This window comes from Brienomyrus brachyistius, chromosome 23 (genome assembly GCF_023856365.1).
Source record: "Brienomyrus brachyistius isolate T26 chromosome 23, BBRACH_0.4, whole genome shotgun sequence".
Taxonomy (NCBI): Eukaryota; Metazoa; Chordata; class Actinopteri; order Osteoglossiformes; family Mormyridae; genus Brienomyrus; species Brienomyrus brachyistius.
This window is the reverse complement of record NC_064555.1, coordinates 11,766,704-11,790,025: the sequence shown is the minus strand read 5'-3', so window position 1 is coordinate 11,790,025 and position 23,322 is coordinate 11,766,704. Positions and strand designations below refer to the sequence as shown.

Below are 23,322 nucleotides of genomic sequence, written 5' to 3'. Positions count from 1 at the left end.
TTAGAAGCTGCTGTAAAAAATGACAAAGACCATGATGCAATTTATCACTGATGGTGTGATACACACGGGGTCCACATACAACAGTGACAGAGTCTTTGATCTTGGTGATGAATTACGTGTTTGCTGGTCCGCCGATACTCTTAAAAGCACAGCTAGCATAGCGGAACACCTCTACCCCCTCCTCCTACCTAAACAAATAATTAAGCGATTGTTCTGTTGTGGTTGTGAGAAAATCTCACTAAATCATAAATAAACTTCATTATAATCAGTGTAGAAATTTGAAATGTTTTGCTTTTATTCCAAAATGTTCTCAATTTTAATATAATTTTAACATATTTCAGCAAGAGTCACTCAGTGCGATTTAGTCACAATGTTGATAGCTTTGGTAAAAAAAAAGTGCTAACCTCTACAGTGAATACCAATAGCCCCCTCCCCCGCCCCCCAGTATCATCACCACCTCTGTTGCGTAGCGTTGCCAGCGTACTCCGATTTGCACTTGATTTATTTCAGATTTCGGACATTTGCCCAAAGGTACGGGAAACCGGTGGCCCGGCCGCGGCGAGCTTTAGTGGGTTGCTATAAATAAGCCGACACGAGCTCACTATCGATCATCCTGGATAGCATCCTTTCACACATATACAGCACTGCGAATGGGCTTTCCCCAGTGCAGCGATGGGTCCGTGGATGCTGATGTACCTTCTCGCCATTGCGAAAAGTGAGTAACCTCTCGATCGTTTGGATTTAAGGGAATTTGTTGACATATCAGAAGACGTATTTATTTGTTTCACCTATCTCTCCGTGGCCTCTAGGCTTGCTGCCAAGGTTGGTAATAGGGACAGATAGGTAAATGGACAGGTACGCAAACCAGAAGAGCAAGAAGACACCTTTACGAACATGTTTTATGGCTGCTTTATGATGAAAATGGTAATTATGTACTGATAAAACTAAACGCGAAGCACCCCGGGCTGTGCAGCGTTGTGTCATGCGGATTTATTGGAATACAGCTCTGCTCGTCTTTACACCGGTTAATTAGTGCACGTTTTGATGTTTATATAACCTGCTTCATTTATTTGATATTACAGCAGTTGTAAAGCAAAACGTATAGCCTATATTTTTTCTTCAGATGAAACAGAATTATTGCTAGTGTAAATCTCACTTAGTAATCACGCTGTGTTGTATATAAAGGGGATAAAGGTGAGTGTTATATTTACAGTTCTATAACCTAATTATAGACAGAACACAGTATGGTTTCGTTAGACGTTTAAACTGGAGGGTTGTACTAGGCCTATAGTAATTCAAAAAAATGCGGCCAGATTCTTTCTCTGTTTTCTCCATATCAGTACCATCTAGTGTACCTTAATCCACAAACACACACACGCAAACCCTCAATCGCAAAAAAAAAGATGAAAGCGCATTTACGGATATAAGCAAACGACTTCCCCGGCTCATGGGCACCGGTCGTGTTTTAATGCCGTTTAATGAGGCGTCTCCCTTTTTAAAGAACGATTTATTACCGCACTTACTGCACATGAATTAGCGGAATCAGCTGGCAGGTCGGCCGTCCGTCAGTCGTGGGCAGGGGGTCGCTTCTACCTCTAATAGCTTTACCGCTGTCCGGCTGATAGCCCCAAGGTTTAAGGCTGACACCCAAAGGATGGGAAAATGATTAATTGTGTAAATGATAACGGGTAAAACAAAAAGCTCATAACACGAAATAACTAATAACTTGTCCGGCACTGATAATATTTGCTTCAAGTTGTGTTTCGGTAAAGGCAAATTATTGTGTACCCAATACAGAGCATAACCACCCTACGATAGAGCATGATATTAGTACTTCAGTATTCAGAATTCAGTATTCATGATATTAGTATTAGTATTCAGAAATACATTTTAGTTGGATTTATTTTCAGTTTTATGTTCCCGTGTCAGATACCTGCAGTACCAAGCAAGTCTTATGCGAAGAACAATTACCTATGACCCTTTAAATCTCTGTGGCTGAATGGAAGCTGTGTCTGAAGGTGGCTTGGGGAAATGTTACTAGCTGTGTGCTGTGCAGATACTATGAGGTCCTATAGCCAATGTTCCCATGGCTACTCGTGTTACACTGGTAGGGCCCTGCAACACAGTGCTCCAAAATGTCAAGGCACTTCTTCCATCCACCATCCTTTCACTGTCAAGCCGTGCATGCAGGTGATGGCTCCCATTTTTGATTAATTGCGCCTGATTCATCCAAATTGGCCACCACTGATTTTCCGTTTGTTTTCTCAATTGTTGTATTATTGATTTTTTTTTGTCGTTTTTTCATCGTGACACAAACAGATCACCTGTATACCAGAGTCAAGCAGCCGCCTCAAGGCAAGTTCACTTTTAAGGGTTAATATTTTTCAGCTTGGTGCATACCCCCACCCCCCAGGTTCTTTGTCATGCTCCTTCATGCATGTATTGAACAATGGCACTTGTTAACAGGATGAGTCGGTTTGCTTGACAGTGTTTTCTTGTAGTGTATCCTCTCAGTCTACCTGTGTGTTTAATGCTGCTGAATGTTAGCTTTGTGCTGGATTTACTGGAGCTGTATTGGTGTTTCCCGCTGCACATTATTATTGGACCTACTGCGACTAGTGTGGCTGTAGTGGCGTTGAGAAGTCTGCAGGATTAGTAGCTCTCCACTAGGCTATTGTTCTGCTGGGACTAGTGGATCTTTGCTGCGTGAAATGTCATAGATTTTTTTCATGTGAAGCAACCTCAGCATCAAAAACAGTTTTGCTCTTAAATGAGTGAATTTATTTCAGGTTTAGTTTAAGAACTTGGTTGTTGCTACAAGTTTGACCCTAATACTGCCTGCTTGTTGCTCTTTCAAATTCTTATCCTCTTACCATAATCAGTTACCTGCCCTCACCCCCAGCCATGCCCCCTCCCAAAATATCCACACCCTCCCCATGCTGTAATGTAGACCTCCTGAGCTTAGAGGATCTTCATTGGGTGTAATGTAGTGAGACATCAGTACTTGTCTTCTGGGCGTAGTACATATCCACTTTGTGATTGTAGTGGATCTGTGCTGGGTGAAGTTAAGGGCAGAGCATTAGATGCAGCAAGGCTAAAACAAGCAGCACACATTAAATATTCATAGTTTTTTAATGCCGCATCTCCGGCTAATAATTTTCTCACACAGCCACTAATGGCTGCCACTAATTTAGGCACCTTGCAGATGATGTAGGACAATTATTTATGAAGCTTCATAAAACCAGAGCCCCCAAATGCTTCAAGCCTACAGCGCGTTTTTAAGTTATGAGCTTGTCCGGACCTATTACACTCTTAAAAATCGTTGGCTCAACTTAAAAAAAAATTGCATGCTTTTTAAGATTTCCCGGTTTCAATTACTGAGTAAACTATATGAGTATTTTAAAGTTAGACTAACTTAAATATTTAAGTACAGCCAAAACGATTTGCCTTTACGACTTCAAATCTAATTAAGTTAAAACAACTTATATCACTACAGCTTATGAATGGATATAACTCATTATTTTAGCTTCACTGTTTTTCCGTCTTTATTTTATTTCCATCTTACGGCCGCTCTACGCCAAAGCAGACCAGAAAGTGTGGGATTTTATTATCATAAAAAATACACGGCAGCTGAATATTAATAACTACTTATGTCGCTCGCGGGGAAGATCGAAGTCTTTCTATTGAGTTCTTAATAGGAGTAACACAAAAACTCAATAAACCCCACACAACTGGGAAACACGGGGAGGTCTGACGCTGGACAGTGAAGTACACACACTATGAGTAATTTATACAACCCTAAAGACGTGTGAGGATCTTTCGACGTTCACGTAAAACATGGCTAAACACACAAGACAACTGGGAAATACAGCAAATATTAACATTATCAAACGGGGGCTATATACAATGTCCCAGCATGCTCAGCGCAACTCACTGACGATACAATAATATCGGGCTGGACGATGTGCGATGGACGATGTGTGAAACAATTCTTACATCGCTAGTCAGTTAGATTAACCAGATAAGGCTTGTTCTTACTTTAAATTCTGTCCGGAAACAATAAGTCAATGGAAAAGGGAAAACACAGAAAGTACCGTATCAAAAGTACGGTACCTGGTGCGGTAGAAAAACGCCCAAAGCTGCGCAGATGAAACTCACTTCAAAAGTTGAGATACTTAGAATTTTTCAGATGTTAAGGGAGGGCAAAAATATTTGTTCAAGATACGTATATGACTAAGTTGACAGCGTGTTCTTTATTTTTTTATTTTGACCAACTTATAAAAATACGTTCTTAACTAAGGTGGGATGATGTAACCAATGTAAAGAGTAACATCTTTATTTTAAGTGCTACATACTATCTCCTAGAAACATTTTTAGAGTGACGGTATGCAGATTCTCATAGAGAGGTCAGGATGGCAGAGACAGGACTGTAATGATCATCAGTGATTTTATGTTTGGTTTATGTGAGAGAGTGGTGGGGGGCTCATGTCATGGGGCAAAGGTCCTTGCTGATCCAGACCCTGAAACCATCAGTTAGGGTTGTCAAGTGGTGGACCTGAGTGGTTGAGATGGTGCAGATAGAAAAGATGCCCAGAAAGTGAGAGAGGGAGTTTTTCCACTTGATTTTTCACACTTCAATGGGTTTGACCGGATGTTGTGCTCATCAAGGTTGATGCTGCTTAATTCCAGGATTTATTCAGAGTTTCGATTTATAGATTTAAACACATACATTTGCTGTGCTTGTGTTGGTGCTACCCAACCATGCTCAATCTGTAACTTATGTACTATTCTTTTATGAAACAAGAGGAATATGTTGTTTAGTACCTGTCCCTCTGTACTCAGGAATCCTGGCAGCAGACACAGAGGAGCGGTTGGTCGAGCATCTCCTTAATCCTGCCCATTACAACAAACTGATTCGCCCGGCAACCAATAGGTCAGAACTGGTAACGGTGCAGCTAACGGTGTCCCTGGCACAGCTAATCAGTGTGGTAAGTGAATGGTTGATTCACCCTGTTGGTGTTCTGCGAGCCAAGCTGCTGTGTTTACTCTCTGCTGCCCTCTAGGGTAAATATCAGGCTACTGCAGCAATGTAACGTTCTAGACTTTCGGTCTTTAACTGTGAGGTAGTTTATGATGTGTTTTATCTCATTCTCCACCTCTCCCATTGAGGTTTAGCTGTCTGTGTTAACCTGGTGCAATCTTTGATTGTCGTACTGTTTATCCTCATTACAGCATGAAAGGGAACAGATCATGACTACAAATGTCTGGTTAACACAGGTGAGTGTTAGGTTACTTCTATTTCCCAGTAAACTGCCATCTTGAGAGCCCATTGTACAATAATTGGGCATGATGTGTCCCACAGCACCACCTAGTGCCCACACCAAGTTACAGCTGCTCTGGGTGATCCAGCCTACAGGCAAGCTCTTCCTCCCTGTCACAGCTCAGACTCCTGGCACGGGCTGCTAGGTGTGTCACAGTATTGTAGTCATGTGACCATCCGCATAACTAAATAGCAGCAGACATGGCTGCTGTTTGCCTGTATGCTGGATAATGGTGCAGGGAGGGAGAACAAGGCCCATACGGAGCCCTGGGTTTGTGTGCAGCCTCACAGCAGCTGTTTTTGTAGTAGTGGATTCTTATAGTACAAGCCTTCTGTTTTAAATAAACTACACATTTTCTTCTGCTTCAAGCGACTGCTTAATAAGATTCTCATGACTGCCTTTTTTCGGGCTTCCTCACTATTCTGCCTTGTTCAACCCCAGGAAGAGCTTGAGCTAATTATTCAGTACAGAGCTATGGAACTATGGCACCATAAGCACATTTCACCCACTATGTTCGCCTCTAGCTCTTCGGTAACCGTAGCACCACTCACTGCATACCCACATTCCCCACTGTGGTAACACCCAGCAGCCTGTCGTTCGCTAACATTCAGTCACTCTGCAGGAGTGGCAAGACTACAGGCTGACATGGAACCCAGAGGAATATGATGGGATGCTGAAGGTCAGGCTGCCCTCTAAACACATCTGGCTGCCCGATGTGGTGCTCTACAACAAGTGAGTGCTCTGTGTGGACTCCCTGTGTGAGGGATTCTGTCAAAGTGGCGACACAGTCCCAAGATGTCTGGGTTCTTAGTGCCGTTCATTGCATTATAATTTGTTTTCTGTATTTCTGGGAGTAAAACAATGTCATTGAAGGTACAGTCACACTAATACAAAAACTCACCTATCTATCTATCTATCTATCTATCTATCTATCTATCTATCTATCTATCTATCTATCTGTCTGTCTGTCTGTCTGTCTGTCTGTCTGTCTGTCTGTCTGTCTGTCTGTCTGTCTGTCTGTCTGTCTGTCTGTCTGTCTGTCTGTCTGTCAGCAATGATATCGCACTACCTTGCTGGGGAGGGTCCCCACAGTTACATTTGCTCAATGACTGGCTACAGTATCACTGTATTATCCAGTCATTCTAACTTTCGCTCAAGTCTGCAACAAAGACACTGGATATTTTTTGCTCTGGTGTGACGAATCCTTAAGGATTAAGGGGAAAAATGCACATTTAAGGAGCCCTGAAATTGACTGCAGCCCTTAAGAGAAACACATGGTACTGGAGGGTATAATGGAGACTGTAGTGCAAAATGAAGCGCATGTTGGAGGTTTGCTTTGCATAAGGCTGATTTTAAGACTTTCGTTGCTCTCAAGGTAGATATTTTGGGTGTGGCTATTTTCGGGGCTAAAGGTAGGCTGAAACAAGCCAGCAGGGAAACTCAATGTTAAAGGAATGCTGCCTAACAAGCTCTGGGTAGTAACGATGAAGGTGGTGAATGATATTGACAGGCCTTGCAGCATCCTTTGTAATATAATGAGGCTTTACTGGCAGGTATTTAGGCGTTACTGTAAAGGCAGTGTAAGGTAATACAGCGCATTAGGCCTGTAGGTGACTGAAAAGGAACCGGCAGCGTCGCCTGCAGTCTGTCAGGCTGACACCTGTCATCCTATCTGCCTCGTTCCACCATGCTGACATCACCCGTCTGCCGCGCCCGGGGGCCATGACCTGCCATCCTTGACCCACTTATCGGGAGAGGGGGGCAGATTCAGTATTGACACGAACACTGTGTTTGCTATGTATCTGTCCGCGGGGGTGTGTGTTGCCTGAAGGAGTACAGTGGATATGGTCTCTTATCTCCATGAGCATCTGACCACTCTGACGCAAGCCGTGGACATGGCGTCTGGCCCCGCCCCTTCGCTGCAGACTAATCGGCACATCTCTGTCACCCTAGCTCCCCTGTGTATCCCAGGCGTCCTTCCTGCCCTACTTCAGCTATGTATGCCTGTCTGAGCTGCAGCATTGCCCATGTGCTCCTACCCAGGGCAGTGATCCAGCAGGCCCGGGATACCCAGCTCTTCCAGGAAGTCCGCACTCCTGCTGCTTCACAGTTGAAACATACTTAACATTCTCAGAACTATAAGAGCACTTCTAAAAACAGCTCATGCATATAGCATAACAGTATGGTCATGTTGCAAAAGATCATAACTTACACAATTAAAACAATTAACTTCTATCTCAAAAGCAAATAATTTCACCCGTGAATTAGTCAGTGCCACCAAAATGAAACGTACAATCAGCATCATTTTAACCAGTCAAAAAGCTGATATATTGTCAGTATGTCAACATAAATATTACACAATTCTGAATGATAGTCATTTGCTGCTTTCTCATTGTTCTTTGATCATTCTTCTTTAGCAAACTGATACTTATTTATGTCAAAGACACCAGCAATTTCATCATTACAAAGCTCTACATTACAGTATGTAAAGTTCACTGGTAAGAGAAAGCACTCAGGTGCACATGTAACTTGTACAAGTTCTCTAGATATAGGATCATAGCGAAAAAAGTCACATAGTGCAGTGTAACAGAGAAACTGCAAAATGGCAAAACAAGAACTGTGGGAACCAGAAACAACAATGCTGCATCACTGCAATTTATAGAATATATTTTTTAATTATTCAGAAAATTTGCTGAACTGTTTTGCATGAGGTGCCTTACACGATGATCACATACATATATGGTTTTGGGTGTAATATTATTACTATAGGAAACAACCTGTTTGTCAGGGTCAGCTCCTGTTGTCCCAGTCTATGTCCTTTTCCCCGTTGTCCTAGTGACCTAGCCTGTAGTGTTTCCCTTGCTCCCCGTCGGCCGCATGGCTCATTGAGCTGAGCGTGCGGCTATCTGTTAACCCCTCTATTGTATGTTGGATATTACTTAATGTTAGATGTATGTTCTGCCTGCCTTCCTGCCTGCCCCAACCCATTTGTAATTAGTCTTTGTTGATTTCCTGTTTACTTTTGACCCCTCGTGGTCCTTTATTTTTGTACTGTAGTGTTCCCAGTGTTTTCTGTTTTGCAACTGTTAATTGTCATTTGAGAAATGCTCCGAAGTACTCAATAAAAACTGTACAAATGCATTTTAATTAGCACCCTGAATGACACCTGAAACACCAGCACAGGTGTCCTACTACCCAATTACAGTTTTTCTGAATTGCTAAAATGCATTTCTTAAAATCACCTTTCTTTTAATCAAAACACTAAGCAGAAACCCTAAATTTCAAGCTGCACTCACAAAACCCTGGGTGTGCTTAGCTTTTGTGGCCTGTGTTTTCTGTTTTGCAAAAATAGTGACTCGGATCTGCAAATTGTGTCCAACTAAGGGTCAGGTCCTGTTGTCCCAGTCTATGTCCTTTTTCCTGTTGTCCCAGTGACCTAGGTTGTAGTGTTTCCCTTGCTCCCCGTCGGCCGCATGGCTCAATGTTCAAAGTTCCACCAAATGAGCGACTGATTCAGTTTTGGCAATTAGCAGTTTTGTTCCAAGAATGACCTTTAGTGTTTCAACAATTCAGAAAAACTGTAACAACTTCAATGAGAGAATCAAAAGGGTTATTCTTGCAAAGTTATGAAACATGCATCCTTAGAGTTGTTATATTTGTCAGACTACTTCAGGCATTTGTGGTCATTCTGGATATCCCAGGGCTCTGCTATGTCTGTTTTTCGTACAAAGCCACGTGTGATATCTGAGAGCTGGAGGTGTATCTTCTTTACATGTGCCACTCTTGTTGTTGCAGTGCTGATGGTATGTATGAGGTGTCTTTCTACTCCAACGCCTTGGTCTCCTATGATGGCAGCGTCTTCTGGCTTCCGCCAGCCATTTACAAGAGCGCCTGCAAGATCGAGGTCAAACACTTCCCATTTGACCAGCAGAACTGCACAATGCGCTTCCGATCCTGGACCTATGACCGCACTGAGATAGACCTGGTGCTCAGGTCAGATGTGGCCAGCATGGATGACTTCACGCCCAGTGGTGAGTGGGATATCATCGCCCTGCCAGGCCGGCGCAATGAGAATGCTGCCTACGTGGATATCACCTATGACTTTATCATTCGGCGTAAGCCCCTTTTCTATACCATCAACCTGATAATTCCCTGCGTGCTCATCACCTCGCTCGCCATCCTGGTCTTCTATCTGCCATCCGACTGTGGAGAGAAGATGACCCTCTGCATCTCTGTCCTCTTGGCCCTCACTGTCTTCCTGCTCCTCATCTCCAAGATTGTGCCGCCCACCTCCCTGGATGTGCCACTGGTGGGCAAGTACCTGATGTTCACCATGGTGCTGGTCACCTTCTCCATTGTCACCAGCGTGTGTGTGCTCAATGTGCACCATCGTTCCCCCACCACTCACACTATGCCCCCCTGGGTGCGCCTAATCTTCCTGGACAAGCTACCCTCCTTGCTATTTATGCAGCAACCCCGCAGGACCTGCAAACGGCTGAAGCTTCGCCAGGCTCGCCGGGCCCAGGAGCAGGCGCGGCTGGGTACAGGGCCGCCCACAGAGGGCAGGGGCCTTGCTACAGAGGATAGTGAATCTTGCACTTGTTATGTCAACCAGGCCTCAGTAAAGCAGCTTGGTGGAGAGGCAGGGGCAGGTGGGCTGAATGGGCTAAGGCCAGGGGCAGACAGCATCTCTGTGGCCCCCACTCCAGGGAAGCCGCCCCACATCCTTGGGCACACACTGCTGACACGCGCATGCCCTGGGTTGGACGAGGCGGTGGAGGGAGTGAGGTTCATCGCCAGTCACATGAAGAGTGAGGACGACGATCAGAGTGTAAGGTGCCGCTTCTGTGTCTCCAGTTTTTCCTGTACCCCCCCTTTTATGTCCCCTGTATTTATTATAATTCTGTGCTTTTCACCTCTTCTTCCTCTTATCCCCTTGCATCACCTTAGATCCTCCACCTTATCTCTCCAATCCTTCATACACATACTGTCTTTTTTTCCTTTTCTACCTCCTGTCCTTCTCCTACTTCTACTTACCAGACTTTCATGCTTCCTCCTGTTCAGACCAGTCCTTACACAATCATGCTGTTAAAGAATTCACTCAGTTCACTTTACAATTCACAGTCTGACCATGTAATCTGTTGTGTGACTGAGACTCGAACTATTCAATTAGCCAGACTCAAGATCATAGAAAGAGCACAATATAGGTGTGCTCATACTTGGCCCAGTTGCCTTATCGAGTATGCAAGTCAGTGAATTTCATTTAATCGTGCTGCAGATTTTATCAAATCTTCTCTACCAAATTTTTCATCCAAACTCATATTTTACCAAATCTTTTTGAGTTTTTATGTTGCACCCAGTTTTTCCTGTATACTCTATCAGCCCAAATTTCCAGAAAACTCCAATGAACAAAGTGATCCCTTTGCAAAAATGTTTGTTAAATTGTTGTCGCTGTCTGATCCGTACAACCTACCCAATCTGTCCCTTATGGGTTCAGTTCATATAGTGTACATGTGTGCGTAAGTGCGCCATTATTGACATCATCATTGATGTCATGTCTGTGTTCCATAACCGGACACGGTTAGCGATCACACTATGCACTATGCACCGTATCTGAGTCCAGTTGAACCGTAACCAGACCCACCACTTCAAGTGGGCATGGGCATGGGATCACACTAGTCAAACAAATTAGACTTTGGGGGTCAAATGTGCTCAGGCAAGGTACAGATCGCCTAGTGTAAGGACACCCTAAGGCAGTGGAATAGGTTGCAATGACCCTTCACACTCACCTGTGATCTAGGCCCAAGAAGCACTCTTTTATCATTGGTGAATCCTCAAATTATAACTCAGAGGGGTAGAATGATGGCTCACTGATGCTGACACTTCTAGGGATGCCCATAGAGTGTATATGCGTGTATTAGCTGTGTGAAGAACTGATATACAGGACGTACCCCAGTCATGTGCCCTATGCCAGAGGTTCCCAACCCACCAGTCCTTAGCCAATATTCTACCACAAGGAATCTGGGGGTTTTGAGGAGGGTGGTTGGTTAATTTCCAAAAAATAAACTATGTATTGTGAAGCCAAGCCTTCTTTTATGACCCCTGGCATTTGCATATTCTGATTGCATCTTATCTGAGTCTTGGTCCCTTAGGCAACCAAGCAATGTCCAGACCTCCCTCTCCTCAGGCTCCTCCAGGGGGATACCCAGGCACTCCCAGACTGGCCCTGGAGTTTTATATGGTGCTTGATTACTGTTTATGAACTGTTCAAAGAAGCGACCGAACAGACTCAGTGACGCGTCACAGATGCCCATTAAGTATCGAGCACGCTAAATATCTGGACCTGCTTTGGACCCCAACAGCTTTGTTGGGGATTCCTCCTGGTGAAACATCATGTAATTTGTTACCACCTGACACTGATCAATCATGTAGCATGAAAACCACAATGTCTACAAGATTCCCGATTACAAGACATCAGGTTGTGTAGTGTGAACAGTACAGTGATCTGACGACCTAGCATAAATTGGCAATTTATTGTGCGGATGGAAAAGGTTAATCTGGCCTGCTAATTTATCCATTGCCAGCAGCAATCCCCCAGCTGACAAGTTTTACTGATCTGTGAAATTTTTCCACAACATAAACCAGTCTATGGCGATCAATAGCTTGGCAACCCCAACCTTATGCTGCTTGGGATAAGCTCCAGCCCCCCCTTCAATCCTGACCACTATAATTGGTTAGGAATTGATTGGTCTGGAGACTATTGATTCGAAGTACAAGATTCCATAGTGGTAATATATAATATCATTCCACTGAGTTTTAAGTTTATGTTTTGAGGGAATTGAGAACACCTAAATTTGGTCTATCTTAGTGTTACATCTTTGGCCAAAGACATCTGTTTGTTCCTAGATTTCACCATAACCAATGTTATTTTCTGGTTTCTGAATATTGAAGTACAATCATGGATTCAGTTTTAATCCTCAGGTCATTATCAAAAGTATTAGGAAGGGAAGAGGGTTTTCCGAGAAATCACATGTTTTTGTAGTCTTTCTAAAGCAAATTCATGATTCTTGTATCTCAATTTTTGTAAAGGCTGCACAAGAACAAGAGCAGATGTTTGGTGCAGGTCTATGTGGAGTTAGAGAGAACCACGAAAGTCTACTCTAACGAGAAACAGGCCGGAGCCAAGCAGCTCGATTGATGGCGTGAAAATAAATCCTGCATCCTGTCACAGTGTAATTGACCAAGCGGGATTTCTGGCCGTGCTATGAGCCATATGTCCTTCCAGACATCCATAGCTGTGTACTGAATGTCAAACAGAGAAATGTTAGCTGTCAGAAGATTGTTTATGGTGAATAGGCCAGTGAGACAACTGAAACCCTAACTGATAAACAGCATTTTCCTGTTTTGAATTATTTTGAGTTATTGTTGTACAGTAAATAATCATTTGTTTTAACAGCTTGTATATGTTTATCTCTGTTGATGTATGAGTGGCCAGTGATCTTTTCCTGACCTAACCTCTCTGTAATTGCACACATCTCTGTGTCTTACCTCTCCTGCCATCCACAGGTCAGTGAGGACTGGAAGTATGTTGCCATGGTCATCGACCGCCTTTTCCTCTGGATCTTTGTGTTCGTTTGCATCTTCGGCACCATCGGCATGTTCGTGCAGCCTCTCCTGCAGAACTACACCACCAAGACTCTCCCCCACTTGCCCGGCTGACCAATACAAGCCATGGCACACAGATGGACACAGCTAATGACCAATGCCTGCTGGAGTGGGGGTTGGAAGTCCTGGAAGAAGTCCTGTAGAACTGGACTGATTGCCAGTCATATTCAGATGATTTTGTTTGATGAAAAAGTTAGTAAATTTATATAAACTTTAGGAACTATTTAGTTTTACTAATGAAAGTAGCGTGTTTCAAAATATCCTATACTTTAAGCTGTCTTTTTAAAAAAAAAAAAAAGATCACAAGCCAAACAGGAATACTGCTTTCATGACGTCAGAAAATCACTTCTTTCTATGCACACCCTTTAACAAAAATATACACCCCACTCTAATAGTTACCATCCTGTCTTTCTGGACTGACACCTATGAGAGCAAAAAGAGTGTAAGCAGACAGATAAGCATCATTGGATTAGTGTAGTTTGGTGTATCAGTAGGGCATTTCTGTTGTCATATCTATGTTTTTAGCATATGATTATGGTATATTGCAGGTTAACAAAATAGTGTCTGTACCAAACATACACTCACAGACATCACATGGACATTGACACAGGTCAAACAGCCGACATTTGGCAGTTTGATGTACTTTTAAACCAGCATTTTGAACACACCTTCCGGTCACATATCAGAACGCTTCTTAGCTCTTCTCATACTTTATTAGTCTCCACTGATTGCTGACTTGCTCTTCTGCTCTCTCACCATCTTTTGGCTCATTTTAGTCCACTCTGCTTTGCCAGCTCCAGCTCACTCCTACTTTCTTCTCCATCCCCTCTTCCCTTCATACATCTCTCCTCCATTTCTGTCACTTAGCACCTCTCCAGTCACCAATCCTATTACTGATGGGCACCTACATTTACTTCAGTTTCACATTAATCCACGTCATCATACACTTAAGCTTTTGTGTCCATATTGACCATAATGTTTTTATGTGTTTCATGTCAGCTAATATTGCTTTTATGTTCGTTCACAACAAATATCTGTCTCTGGATACTGATCTCACTGCAGTTATATCAAATTTGTTTCTTCGTAACTGGATTTTCACTTCTGCAGATTGCAAATCCATATTAATTTAATACCTGTTCATGCTAAGTTGATGCCTATGGTACACCTATGAAGTTAGTCCATTGTCATTATGGGATATTTGCATATTAATGTTATGTTGCCCAAAAAAAGGAAGTTAGGAGCATGTATAAATAAAGATAAATTGGATCAAATGATCAGAACAGTGTAATAAAGCAAGTTGGTTAAAATCCATGTTTATTCTAATGAGGAGAAACAGCTGGATGATTTCGTACAAGGCTATAGCATTTTAAATAAACAGAAATGACCGTGACAGATTTAGCAAAAAAAAAATACAACTGAATACTATTTTGATGGATCTCCAAACATTCCTGTTTCTTGTGCTAATGTGCTGATGCTACTCCAGTTGTGTTTCCAGCCAGCTTGAAGATTCAGATTTCGTAGGAATGGTGGGGGGGGGGGGGGGGGGTCTTCTTTGGGAATGACTGGATTTGTGAGGCATCTTCCCCTACACTCTCCTCCTCATTCCCCTAATATCAATTGCCAGAGGGGTGAGTCCTTGTGGAAACGTGGTGCTTCTCCACCTCCTTCTCGTACAGTTTTCTGATTGACATATTTAAGTGTAGCCCAGACGACCTATCCAGCCTCTCCTCCCCTCCAAGCCCCGCCCCTTCACTCCTTCTTTTCAGGCTTGTCCTGGAAGAAGTCATTGCAGGCCACGGTGAGCGCGCCCACCAGGATGACGAATTCTGTGAAGTCCACCTCACCGTCATTGTTGGCGTCCAGGTCCTTCATCACTTTGTCCACTGCGTCCTTGTCCTGGGCATTCTGGGGATGGATGGGCAGAGCTGAGGTGTGAGTGTGCCAGTGAGTGATGAACGATGTGCATTGGCGCGTATTAGCATTAGCTGTGTGCCCCATGTTAATACGCTTATGTGTGTCTGTGAGGTCACTCACCCCCAGGTAGTTGCCCAGCTCCGCTGTGAGAAGCTCCTTCAGCTCTCCCCTGCTCAGGGTGAACTTGTCCCCCTCATTCCCTGAGTACTTGTGGAAAGTCTGGATCATCAGCTGCATTGCATTCTCCAGGCTGGTGGTGGGCTCTGTGCTGGACATGCTGGGCAGGAGTTTGGGAGGAACAATGCAGACAATAAAATGAAAATCAAATGCAGCTATGGACACTCGCAGATCCTATCATAGATCATGCAGCAAGTAAAAGAAGTGGCGTTGCTTACTGGGCCTATCAGTAACTTACTCATGCCTGACCACACAGCTACTTAGCTAACCCAACTTAACCAATCAAGCATATTAACAAAAAAATCTTGTATTTTTTTTATTCTTCAACTATCCATAAAAACACCTCCTTCTAGTCACAGGGACCCATGCTAAAAAATACTACAGCTGGGTTTGTAATGCAGTCATCATGTAATAAATGAAGAAAAGCATTGTCTCTAATGGTGAATTTTCTTGTGCGCACCAGGAAAAAAACCAGCATCTTCACTATCAAATGATTATGAAGAAGAGAACCAGAAGTACAACCGCAGACACCTTTCACGTTTCACATCCTTGACCCCATTGGATGTATGCTGTTGTCAGTGTTTTAGTTGTTGTCATGGTAATCCCAAATTCACAACGCTTTTTTGTCCGTGCCAAGTTTCCTAGGAAGCTTTCAAGAGCTTTTTTTTTAAAAAAAAAACTAAAAAACTTTCTATTCCCAAACACATACAATGGAGAAAAAGTAATACTACAGGTAACACAAAAACAGTATGCTACACAATGACAACAAGGGTAGCAAATAAACATAATACAACATACTGCAATGCCCACAAAGAATATTAAGGTACTGCACCAAGAATAAAAAAAAAAACACAATCGTCACTTGCACCTTCTTTTAATGTTTATATTTCATAGATTCGTATAAAAAATACATTAAATGTAGCTCAGTGATTAACTGCAAAACCAGTTAAAGGATTGTGTCATGTGTGTGTCCAGCTAGACAGTTAAGCTTGGTTCATGTCTTTCAGCATGTCTCAGCTTTGACAGCTGTCCGTTTCTCTACCTCAGTATTAGAAAAAGCAGTAAGGAAAAGGAATAGAAATTCTTGGATCAGCAGACAAGGGTAAAAGCCGGTGGAGGATGGGCACCGCGGCCCCCCTCACGTTCTTACCTGGCTGGTGAGGGAGCAATGCCTTTGTTTGTCGCCGAGAGAGAGAGAGAGAGAGAGAGGAAGACTGATGAAGGGGAGAATCTGTCCGTGGCTTAAATATCAACTCCCCCCCCACCTCGCCTCAGCCTCCAAATCTCCATTACCATCCCCACTTGTCCTTTCCCCCTGGTCTACCTTTCTCCTTTTGGTGACGCAACAACCCAACTGAGACACACTGGGGGTCATGTATCAGGTGGGGGGATGTCCTGGGCATTTTCCTGCTCCTTCATTACCTCATTATTAGGCATGTGGCGATGTGACCCCGGCTCTGTCCACTGAAGCTGGGAAGGTGAAGCCAACACCATGGTGTTCTGGTTGGGCGAAGACTTTAGCTCTGGTGGAAGCATGCCAGGGCATTTTGTCTGAGTTTGTGAGAACCAGTGTACCAGTGTTGTGGCCTACATAGAGCTACCCTACAAACACTGGAACAGCTCTGCAGTGCAGCAGCCTACTAAACGGTACTCAACTACAGTAAGGTGACCTTTACAGTGAGGATGTACACTTACAGATACACTATATGTATCTTTATTATTGAATTCAGAATAACCCATTGCCACAGGTGTATTAAATCAAGCAACTAGTCATGCAGGTTTATAAACATTTGTGAAAGAATGGGTCACTCTGAAGAACGCAGTGAATTCAAGCATGGCAGTGTCACAGGATACCACTTTTGCAATAATTCAGTTCATGAAATTTCTTCCCAGCTAGATATTCCACAGTCAGTTGTTAAGTGGTATTATTGCAAAGTGCAACTTCAGCCATGAAGTGGCAGAGCACATAAAGTAAGAGCTGGGTTGCCAAATGCTGAGATGCATAGCGTGTAGAAGGTGCCAATGCTCTGTTGACTCAATAACAGAGTTACAAACTTCCTTTGACATTAACCCAAGCACAAAAACTGTGTGATGGGAGCTTCATGGGATGGGGGTCTCTGGTGGAGCATCTGCATGCAAGTCTTACATCACCAAGCACAGGCATTAGATGAAGTGTTGCAAAGCATACTGCCACTAGACTCAGTAGAAATGTGTTCAGTGGAGTGATGAGTTACACTTCTCTCTCTGGCAGTCTGATGGATGAGTCTGGGTCTGGTGGATGCCAGGAGAACGTTACCTACCTGATTGCATTGTGCCAACTGTAATGTTTGGTGGAGGAAGGATAATGGTATGGGGTTGTTTTTCAGGGGTTGGGCTAGGCCCCTTAGTTCCAGTGAAACTCTTAGAACTAAAAAAACAAAGACATTTTGGACAATTCTATGCTTCCAGCTTTGTGGGAGCAGTTTGGGGAAGGACCTTTTCTGCTCCAGCATTAACTGTGCTCCAGTGCACAAAACAAGATCCATAGAAACATGGTTGGGTGAGCTTGGTGTGGAAGAAACTGACTGGCCCACACAGAGCCATGACCTCAACCCAACAAACACTGTTAGAATGAACTAGAATGGTGATTGTGAGGCAGGTCTTCATGTCCAGCATTAGAACCTGACCTCACAAATGCTCTTCAGGATGAGAGGGCAAAACTTCCCACACACTCCATAAACTTATAGAGAGCCTTCCCAGAAGGGTTAGGGTTAGGGTTAGCTGCAAAGGGGGGACCAGCTCCATATCGATGTCTATGGATTTAGAATGGGATGTCATAAAATTTCCTGTAGGTGTAAACCTTAGGTGTCCCAATATTTTTGTCCATATAGTGTATGTTCACTTGCAGGTACATGGTGAGAATGTGGTTGCCAAATGGGCAAGAAAGACATATTAAAAGCAGCAAGTGTTTAAAGAAACTAGAATGCTTGAATACATTTACCTGTTTGAGAAATCCAGCTTGAGAAAGTGACATGAAAACATGTTCCATACTGGGGCTAAGTGAAACATTCCAGACTCGTTCTTCACTGTCCTCCAGGACCTATGTTACTCAGATGAGCTCAGCTCGTCCATCTCAGCAAACCAGGTTTGCTATTTTTTCACAACAACAATCATATCGTGTCAGTAATTATGAAACCTTTGTAAAGTTCTAAGTGAAGCATCCTGATACAGACCCACAATGCATCAGTGCAAACACAAGTCGCCTGATCTTGTCGCACATATACAGCATCGTATTGCATGCAATCATGTACAGGGATGCACAGCATACATACTGTATTATCATGCTCTTTTAATGCATGCAACTTTCTCTCTGGTGTAATCCTTATCCTTCCAACTGCTTATTCAGTACAGAACCACCATGGGCCTGGAGGTCATCCCAGGAGGGGTAGAGGACTCCATGGAAATGCGCCAGACCATCACAGTGCAAACACTCACATATGACAGCCAGTTCAGAAACCAATTTGCCTTAAAACATTTATTTGATCTTAGGGAAAACACCGAAGTAGCTGGAGGACACCCACAGAAGCGGGGAGTAAATGCAAAGTGCAGCTGTGGAATCAGGGCCCAAATCCTGTCTCCCATCCCAAGACGTGTAACGTGCCAACTCTGAGCCACAGGGCCATATTTTAGCTACTCATCGCTTCAGATTCAAAGGAATACAACACAAATGTCTGTGAATGCTGAGAGTCTTCTGTCAGAAAGCCTGACATGTACATATATCAGTTGCATATTTAATTAGCCATGCAGCCCTCTACTGAGTAAGCAGCAGGAATATAGGCAGGTGTTGAATTAGCCTGTCACACTAATCGATTTGAAATTATAATTATGTTTAATGAGCAGCATCATTAGTACACATAAACGAGAAAATAAAGAAGCATAAAGTTATTTCAATTATTTATTTCCCTGGTAGATGCTTTATAGGAACACAACTTAAAACGTCATTATTTTACATGTATCCATTTTTACAGGAAGCAGTCTATGTGTGGAGCTTTTCACATACGTGGGAGGAGCCCACCGTGTTTCCGGGATTTACACTGCCTAATGCTACCTCTACATACACAGTATTGTGATGAAGTACTAGTGGGGGCATCGAGGTGTAAGGTGGGCATACCAGCCAGCGCGGTGGGGCTGGTCACACACACCCCCGCCACCCACGCCAGGCCTCCAGGTGTCCAGGGCACTGGCTTTCTGGTGTTCATTCCATCTCGCCTTTAAATAATTCACCCCCGTTCCTTACATGGATGGGATGTCATACACCTGATATTCCAAGTCTTTATCTGTTGCTAATTGAAAGGCGTTTAAAAAGTGTGCAAAGAGTAGACTGTCGTGTAAATGTGTGCACAGGTACCGAACACTAATGCTGTCAGCATGTGGATGCAGCCACACGAGTATTAAATAATAGTGCTGCCAGGATGCTGCAGTATCCATACAGGTATTAAATAATAGTACTGTCAGCATGATGCAGTATCCATACAAGTATTAAATACTAGTGCTGTCAGCATGATGCAGTATCCATACAAGTATTAAATACTAGTGCTGTCAGCATGCTGCAACATCCGTACAAGTATTAAATACCAGTGCGTTTGAGATTTTAAGAACGTACAAGCATGCAAGTTTAAGTCAAAGCAAAGAGATGGATTAAACATATATTAATATTATGCACAATGCTGTAGTGTATGTTTGCTAAGTGGTTTGTATTATGTTAGACAGGATTGCTATTTGTTGTGTGTCAGTGAATATATGATGGCATATAATGTTTTATGGGTGCACTTGTATGATGGTAATTCAGGACAGTAGTGGTGTGTGCTTATGACCTGGCGATGTCACATGGTGTATGCTGCTGTGAGGGTGCGGTCACATGGTGTACGCTGCTGTGAGGGTGCGGTCACATGGCGTATGCTGCTGTGAGGGTGCGGTCACATGGTGTATGCTGCTGTGAGGGTGCGGTCACATGGCGTATGCTGCTGTGAGGGTGCGGTCACATGGCGTATGCTGCTGTGAGGGTGCGGTCACATGGTGTACGCTGCTGTGAGGGTGCGGTCACATGGTGTACACTGCTGTGTGGGTGCAATGGTGTGTATGATGTGAAGGTGCGGTCACATGGTGTGTATGATGTGAAGGTTCGGTCACATGGTGTGTATGATGTGAAGGTTCGGTCACATGGTATGTATAGTGTGAGGTGCAGTCACATGATGTGTACTAACAGGGTGGTATGCTGTGCATGGATAAAGCCAGTTGAGGGAATCTATGATGCTTCTTCTTGCTCTCCTTCTGCCGCTGGTGTCTCCTTGGTGGCGGTGCGTTGCTCGCTCAGAGTGTTAGCAAGGTAGCCCACCAGGGTCAGGTATTCCTGGAAACCGACCTTGCCGTCTGCATCGCTATCCAGCCCTTGGCGCATCTCCTTAATGGCGTCCTTGCTGTCCGTGTCCTGAGAAGGGCAAAAGGTGAGTTTTTGGCCTCGGTACACTCTAATAGTTTCTGTCAATATCAGTACCAGATACACACAAACCAGGACCCCAGTTTTGAAACACACTGTTAACCGAATTCATTTTTAAAAATTTTATGCTTGTTTTGATTTACAGACAAATTTGAGCTCTATTAGGACTTCTGAGTTCATACCAAGTTTTTAGTTACCAAAAAAAAACCAGCTCCAGATTGTTTTGATACTCCTTACTAATAAAATTCAGCCTTAGGATTTAAAATTCAATATAAAGAGTGGTCGCCAACACATTTTTTAAATAATCTGTGATTCAGTGCTGTCTAGTATGGATACACTGCCACTGCATATAAAGTAAGCATTCATTCCTTCCAGTGTGAATGGTGGTTCCTTCGGTGAATGTCAATGTTACCCCAGCAGTGGCAATCTTCTTAAGCTTGCCTTTGATCACAGTTTAGCACTAATGACATTCACTGAGCAGAAACTGCAGTCACCGTCATGATGTTGCTCAGCTTGTTCTTCACAAGGTTCTGGAAGTCCTTCTCTCCCAGGCTGTCCTTGCCCTTGGCTGATTTTATGTAGACGCTCACCAACGTCTTAATGGCCGATTCCATCTCTCTCTGTGTCGCAAAGGTGAAAAAGAGGGAATGAGGTGGGAGTGAGACCAATCTGTCACCTTGGATAACAGCACTAGCGTTGGGTAAAGTAAATCTGAATCAACACTGATGCTGATAGCCCAGAATGTGCACATGTGAGGGGAGCTCTACTGGCAAATTTATAAACAAACTTGCAGTATTAGAAGAAAGGTATAATGTGGGAGAGTAAATAATGTAAGCAGTGTGTCTGTAAGTGGCGGCGGTGGGGGGGTTGGCTGGGTGTGATGTGAGAATGCTGTAGAGGGTGCGAGAGGAGAGCCTCCCGACAGAAATAGAGACATCGCCTGTTATACAGAATGCAAGGTCTGATCTTTGATAGGTTATTTGATCAGCTGGGGGTGTTCATGTTACGCCAGTATCTGCCACCAACCTGCCACTCTCCCGCAAACACAAACGGCCTCACACACACTGTGTAGATGTCACACAGGCTTTTAATCCAAAGAGACTCCTCATTCTTCTTTTCATTTTATTATAATTTTTTTTTTTTTTACATTTTTACAAACTAATTTATAGAACTGGATGTGTTACTAGGAAAAAAAAAATCAAATTACTTGTAGAACACTTCACTGCACTTGAACCAATAACCTATACGTGAAAAGTGTGCATTGTAAGCACTCAAATATCATCCAGCTGAAAGGGAAGCCTTCATTTTAGCATGATTTCTCTGTGGAAGCATTTCTATCCAACATTGCTAATTATGATGAGGGAGTTTTTCCAATTATTGTTTTAACGGTCATTTGCTGTCTTAACAGTCTGCTGTTGTTCCCAAGAACAAAATGTCACTGTGTCTTTGCTGATTGGCTAGATCACGCTGATTTCGACAGTATTTGCTGAGAAAGTAGGCAGCCTATTTGTTAGAGAGGTGAGGCAGCCACCCAGTGAGGCAAGGCTGCACACAAATTCACAGGTACGCCCAACACCGGGTGTGACTCACTTCCTTATTAACAGTGTATTTGCCTGAAATATCTGGGCCTACGTTATCTGTCCTCTGTAGGTTTTAAAGTGAGCAGCACTGGGATGTCTTGTCTATCTTATCGATGGGCTAATTATCCATTACCACGCTCACATCAAGTAGCGTTTCAGCAGTAATATCTCTGAGCCATCAGATAACTTGTGTCTAACCGTTTCATCACTCTGACCAATAGATCACTAGCTCGTTCACTTGAAGTAAAACAAAAAAACAATATAGCAAATTGTTATATGAATAGACTGGCGGTGTCCGTTTTCCTTCTACCTTTTAAGATACCCAGAGTTCGGTTACCGTGAGGAATGAATGTGATATGTACCCTACCGGAGCGAAAACAATACCGGCGCTCGTATACCATAAAACATTAACAGAGGAACAAGTTAGGCAGATATATTAACTGCACTAAATTGGTCTACATTTTTAATTCCGTTTTTTTCGCGAAGTTTCAAGGAAGGCGATACACGCAGCGGTGCACATAATATTGATCACTGTCAACAACACAAGGCTCGGTGCTTAATGCCAGAAGGCGCTTCGTGTCGGGCTGCTCCGAGCAGAGGCCATTAAAAGGGCGTGTTGTGGTGCGTTCTGCTACGGCATGGTATAGTGTTGGCCCAAGCAGGATACACACGTTCTTTTTTTAAATATATTTTTATATATCCCCTTTGTACGCTATTATATTAACATAGGCCTATATAAAGCCGTATTACATGATTACTACATAAGTCATATTTACGCGGCATATCTTTTTTTAAATGCACTTTCGTTACGAAAGAAATAAAACTTTCAAATGCAGACAACAGCCTCCCGTGATTTGTCAGATTACCAAACTTAACGTAATGTTAACATAATCTTATTATTAGACGCAGTCAATAAACATTTGGTTGCATCTTGATTTCATTCAGCAATGTGTCTTAAACTTGCGAATCGAGTTGCGTGTTCTTGATGGATTTTAGTAGTGGTTAGTTATATGATAAAAAAAAACTTACCCTATAAATATGACCGACAAAGATCGGAAAAACGATGCAATCTAAAATATTTTTAGAGCTGCTTTCTGCCTTCCCTTCTCTCCAGTTTCCCTCCCTGGAATGGAGCAACTTGCCAGCCTAGACGCCCTTAGGAATTTCTTCCGCGATTTCGTTATTCCCC

At 43.3% G+C, this 23,322-nt stretch overlaps 3 protein-coding genes across 3 annotated transcripts; 1 reads left to right on the top strand and 2 right to left on the bottom strand.

Moving 5' to 3' along the window:
* Positions 1–462: 462 nt before the first annotated feature.
* On the top strand, positions 463–14,260 carry LOC125718957 (neuronal acetylcholine receptor subunit beta-2-like). The gene is made up of 6 exons (XM_048993302.1): positions 463–715; positions 4,843–4,988; positions 5,233–5,277; positions 5,944–6,053; positions 9,117–10,152; positions 12,888–14,260. The coding sequence occupies exons 1-6, from the start codon at positions 673–675 to the stop codon at positions 13,038–13,040; spliced, it is 1,533 nt and encodes a 510-aa protein (XP_048849259.1). The 5' UTR covers positions 463–672; the 3' UTR covers positions 13,041–14,260.
* Positions 14,261–14,283: 23 nt separating this feature from the next.
* On the bottom strand, positions 14,284–16,379 carry LOC125718989 (protein S100-A1-like). The gene is made up of 3 exons (XM_048993357.1): positions 16,228–16,379; positions 15,021–15,177; positions 14,284–14,891 (listed from the first exon to the last, which is right to left on the bottom strand). Exons 2-3 carry the CDS (start codon positions 15,174–15,176, stop codon positions 14,736–14,738), a joined length of 312 nt encoding a protein of 103 aa, XP_048849314.1. The 5' UTR covers position 15,177; positions 16,228–16,379; the 3' UTR covers positions 14,284–14,735.
* Positions 16,380–18,998: 2,619 nt separating this feature from the next.
* LOC125718990 (protein S100-A16-like) lies at positions 18,999–23,322 on the bottom strand. Its single transcript, XM_048993358.1, has 3 exons — positions 23,163–23,322; positions 21,048–21,173; positions 18,999–20,544 (listed from the first exon to the last, which is right to left on the bottom strand). Exons 2-3 carry the CDS (start codon positions 21,165–21,167, stop codon positions 20,362–20,364), a joined length of 303 nt encoding a protein of 100 aa, XP_048849315.1. The 5' UTR covers positions 21,168–21,173; positions 23,163–23,322; the 3' UTR covers positions 18,999–20,361.

Bases quoted from the DNA above. Each gene is read 5' to 3' on its own strand.
- LOC125718957 (XM_048993302.1), top strand. From the start codon at position 673: ATGGGTCCGTGGATGCTGATGTACCTTCTCGCCATTGCGAAAA. The intron at 4,989-5,232 runs GTAAGTGAATGG...TCCTCATTACAG, and splicing joins TGGCACAGCTAATCAGTGTG to CATGAAAGGGAACAGATCAT. The intron at 6,054-9,116 runs GTGAGTGCTCTG...TTGTTGTTGCAG, and splicing joins GATGTGGTGCTCTACAACAA to TGCTGATGGTATGTATGAGG.
- LOC125718989 (XM_048993357.1), bottom strand. From the start codon at position 15,176: ATGTCCAGCACAGAGCCCACCACCAGCCTGGAGAATGCAATGCAGCTG. The intron at 14,892-15,020 runs GTGAGTGACCTC...ATCCATCCCCAG, and splicing joins AGCTGGGCAACTACCTGGGG to AATGCCCAGGACAAGGACGC.
- LOC125718990 (XM_048993358.1), bottom strand. From the start codon at position 21,167: ATGGAATCGGCCATTAAGACGTTGGTGAGCGTCTACATAAAATCAGCC. The intron at 20,545-21,047 runs GTGACTGCAGTT...TGCCCTTCTCAG, and splicing joins AGCTGAGCAACATCATGACG to GACACGGACAGCAAGGACGC.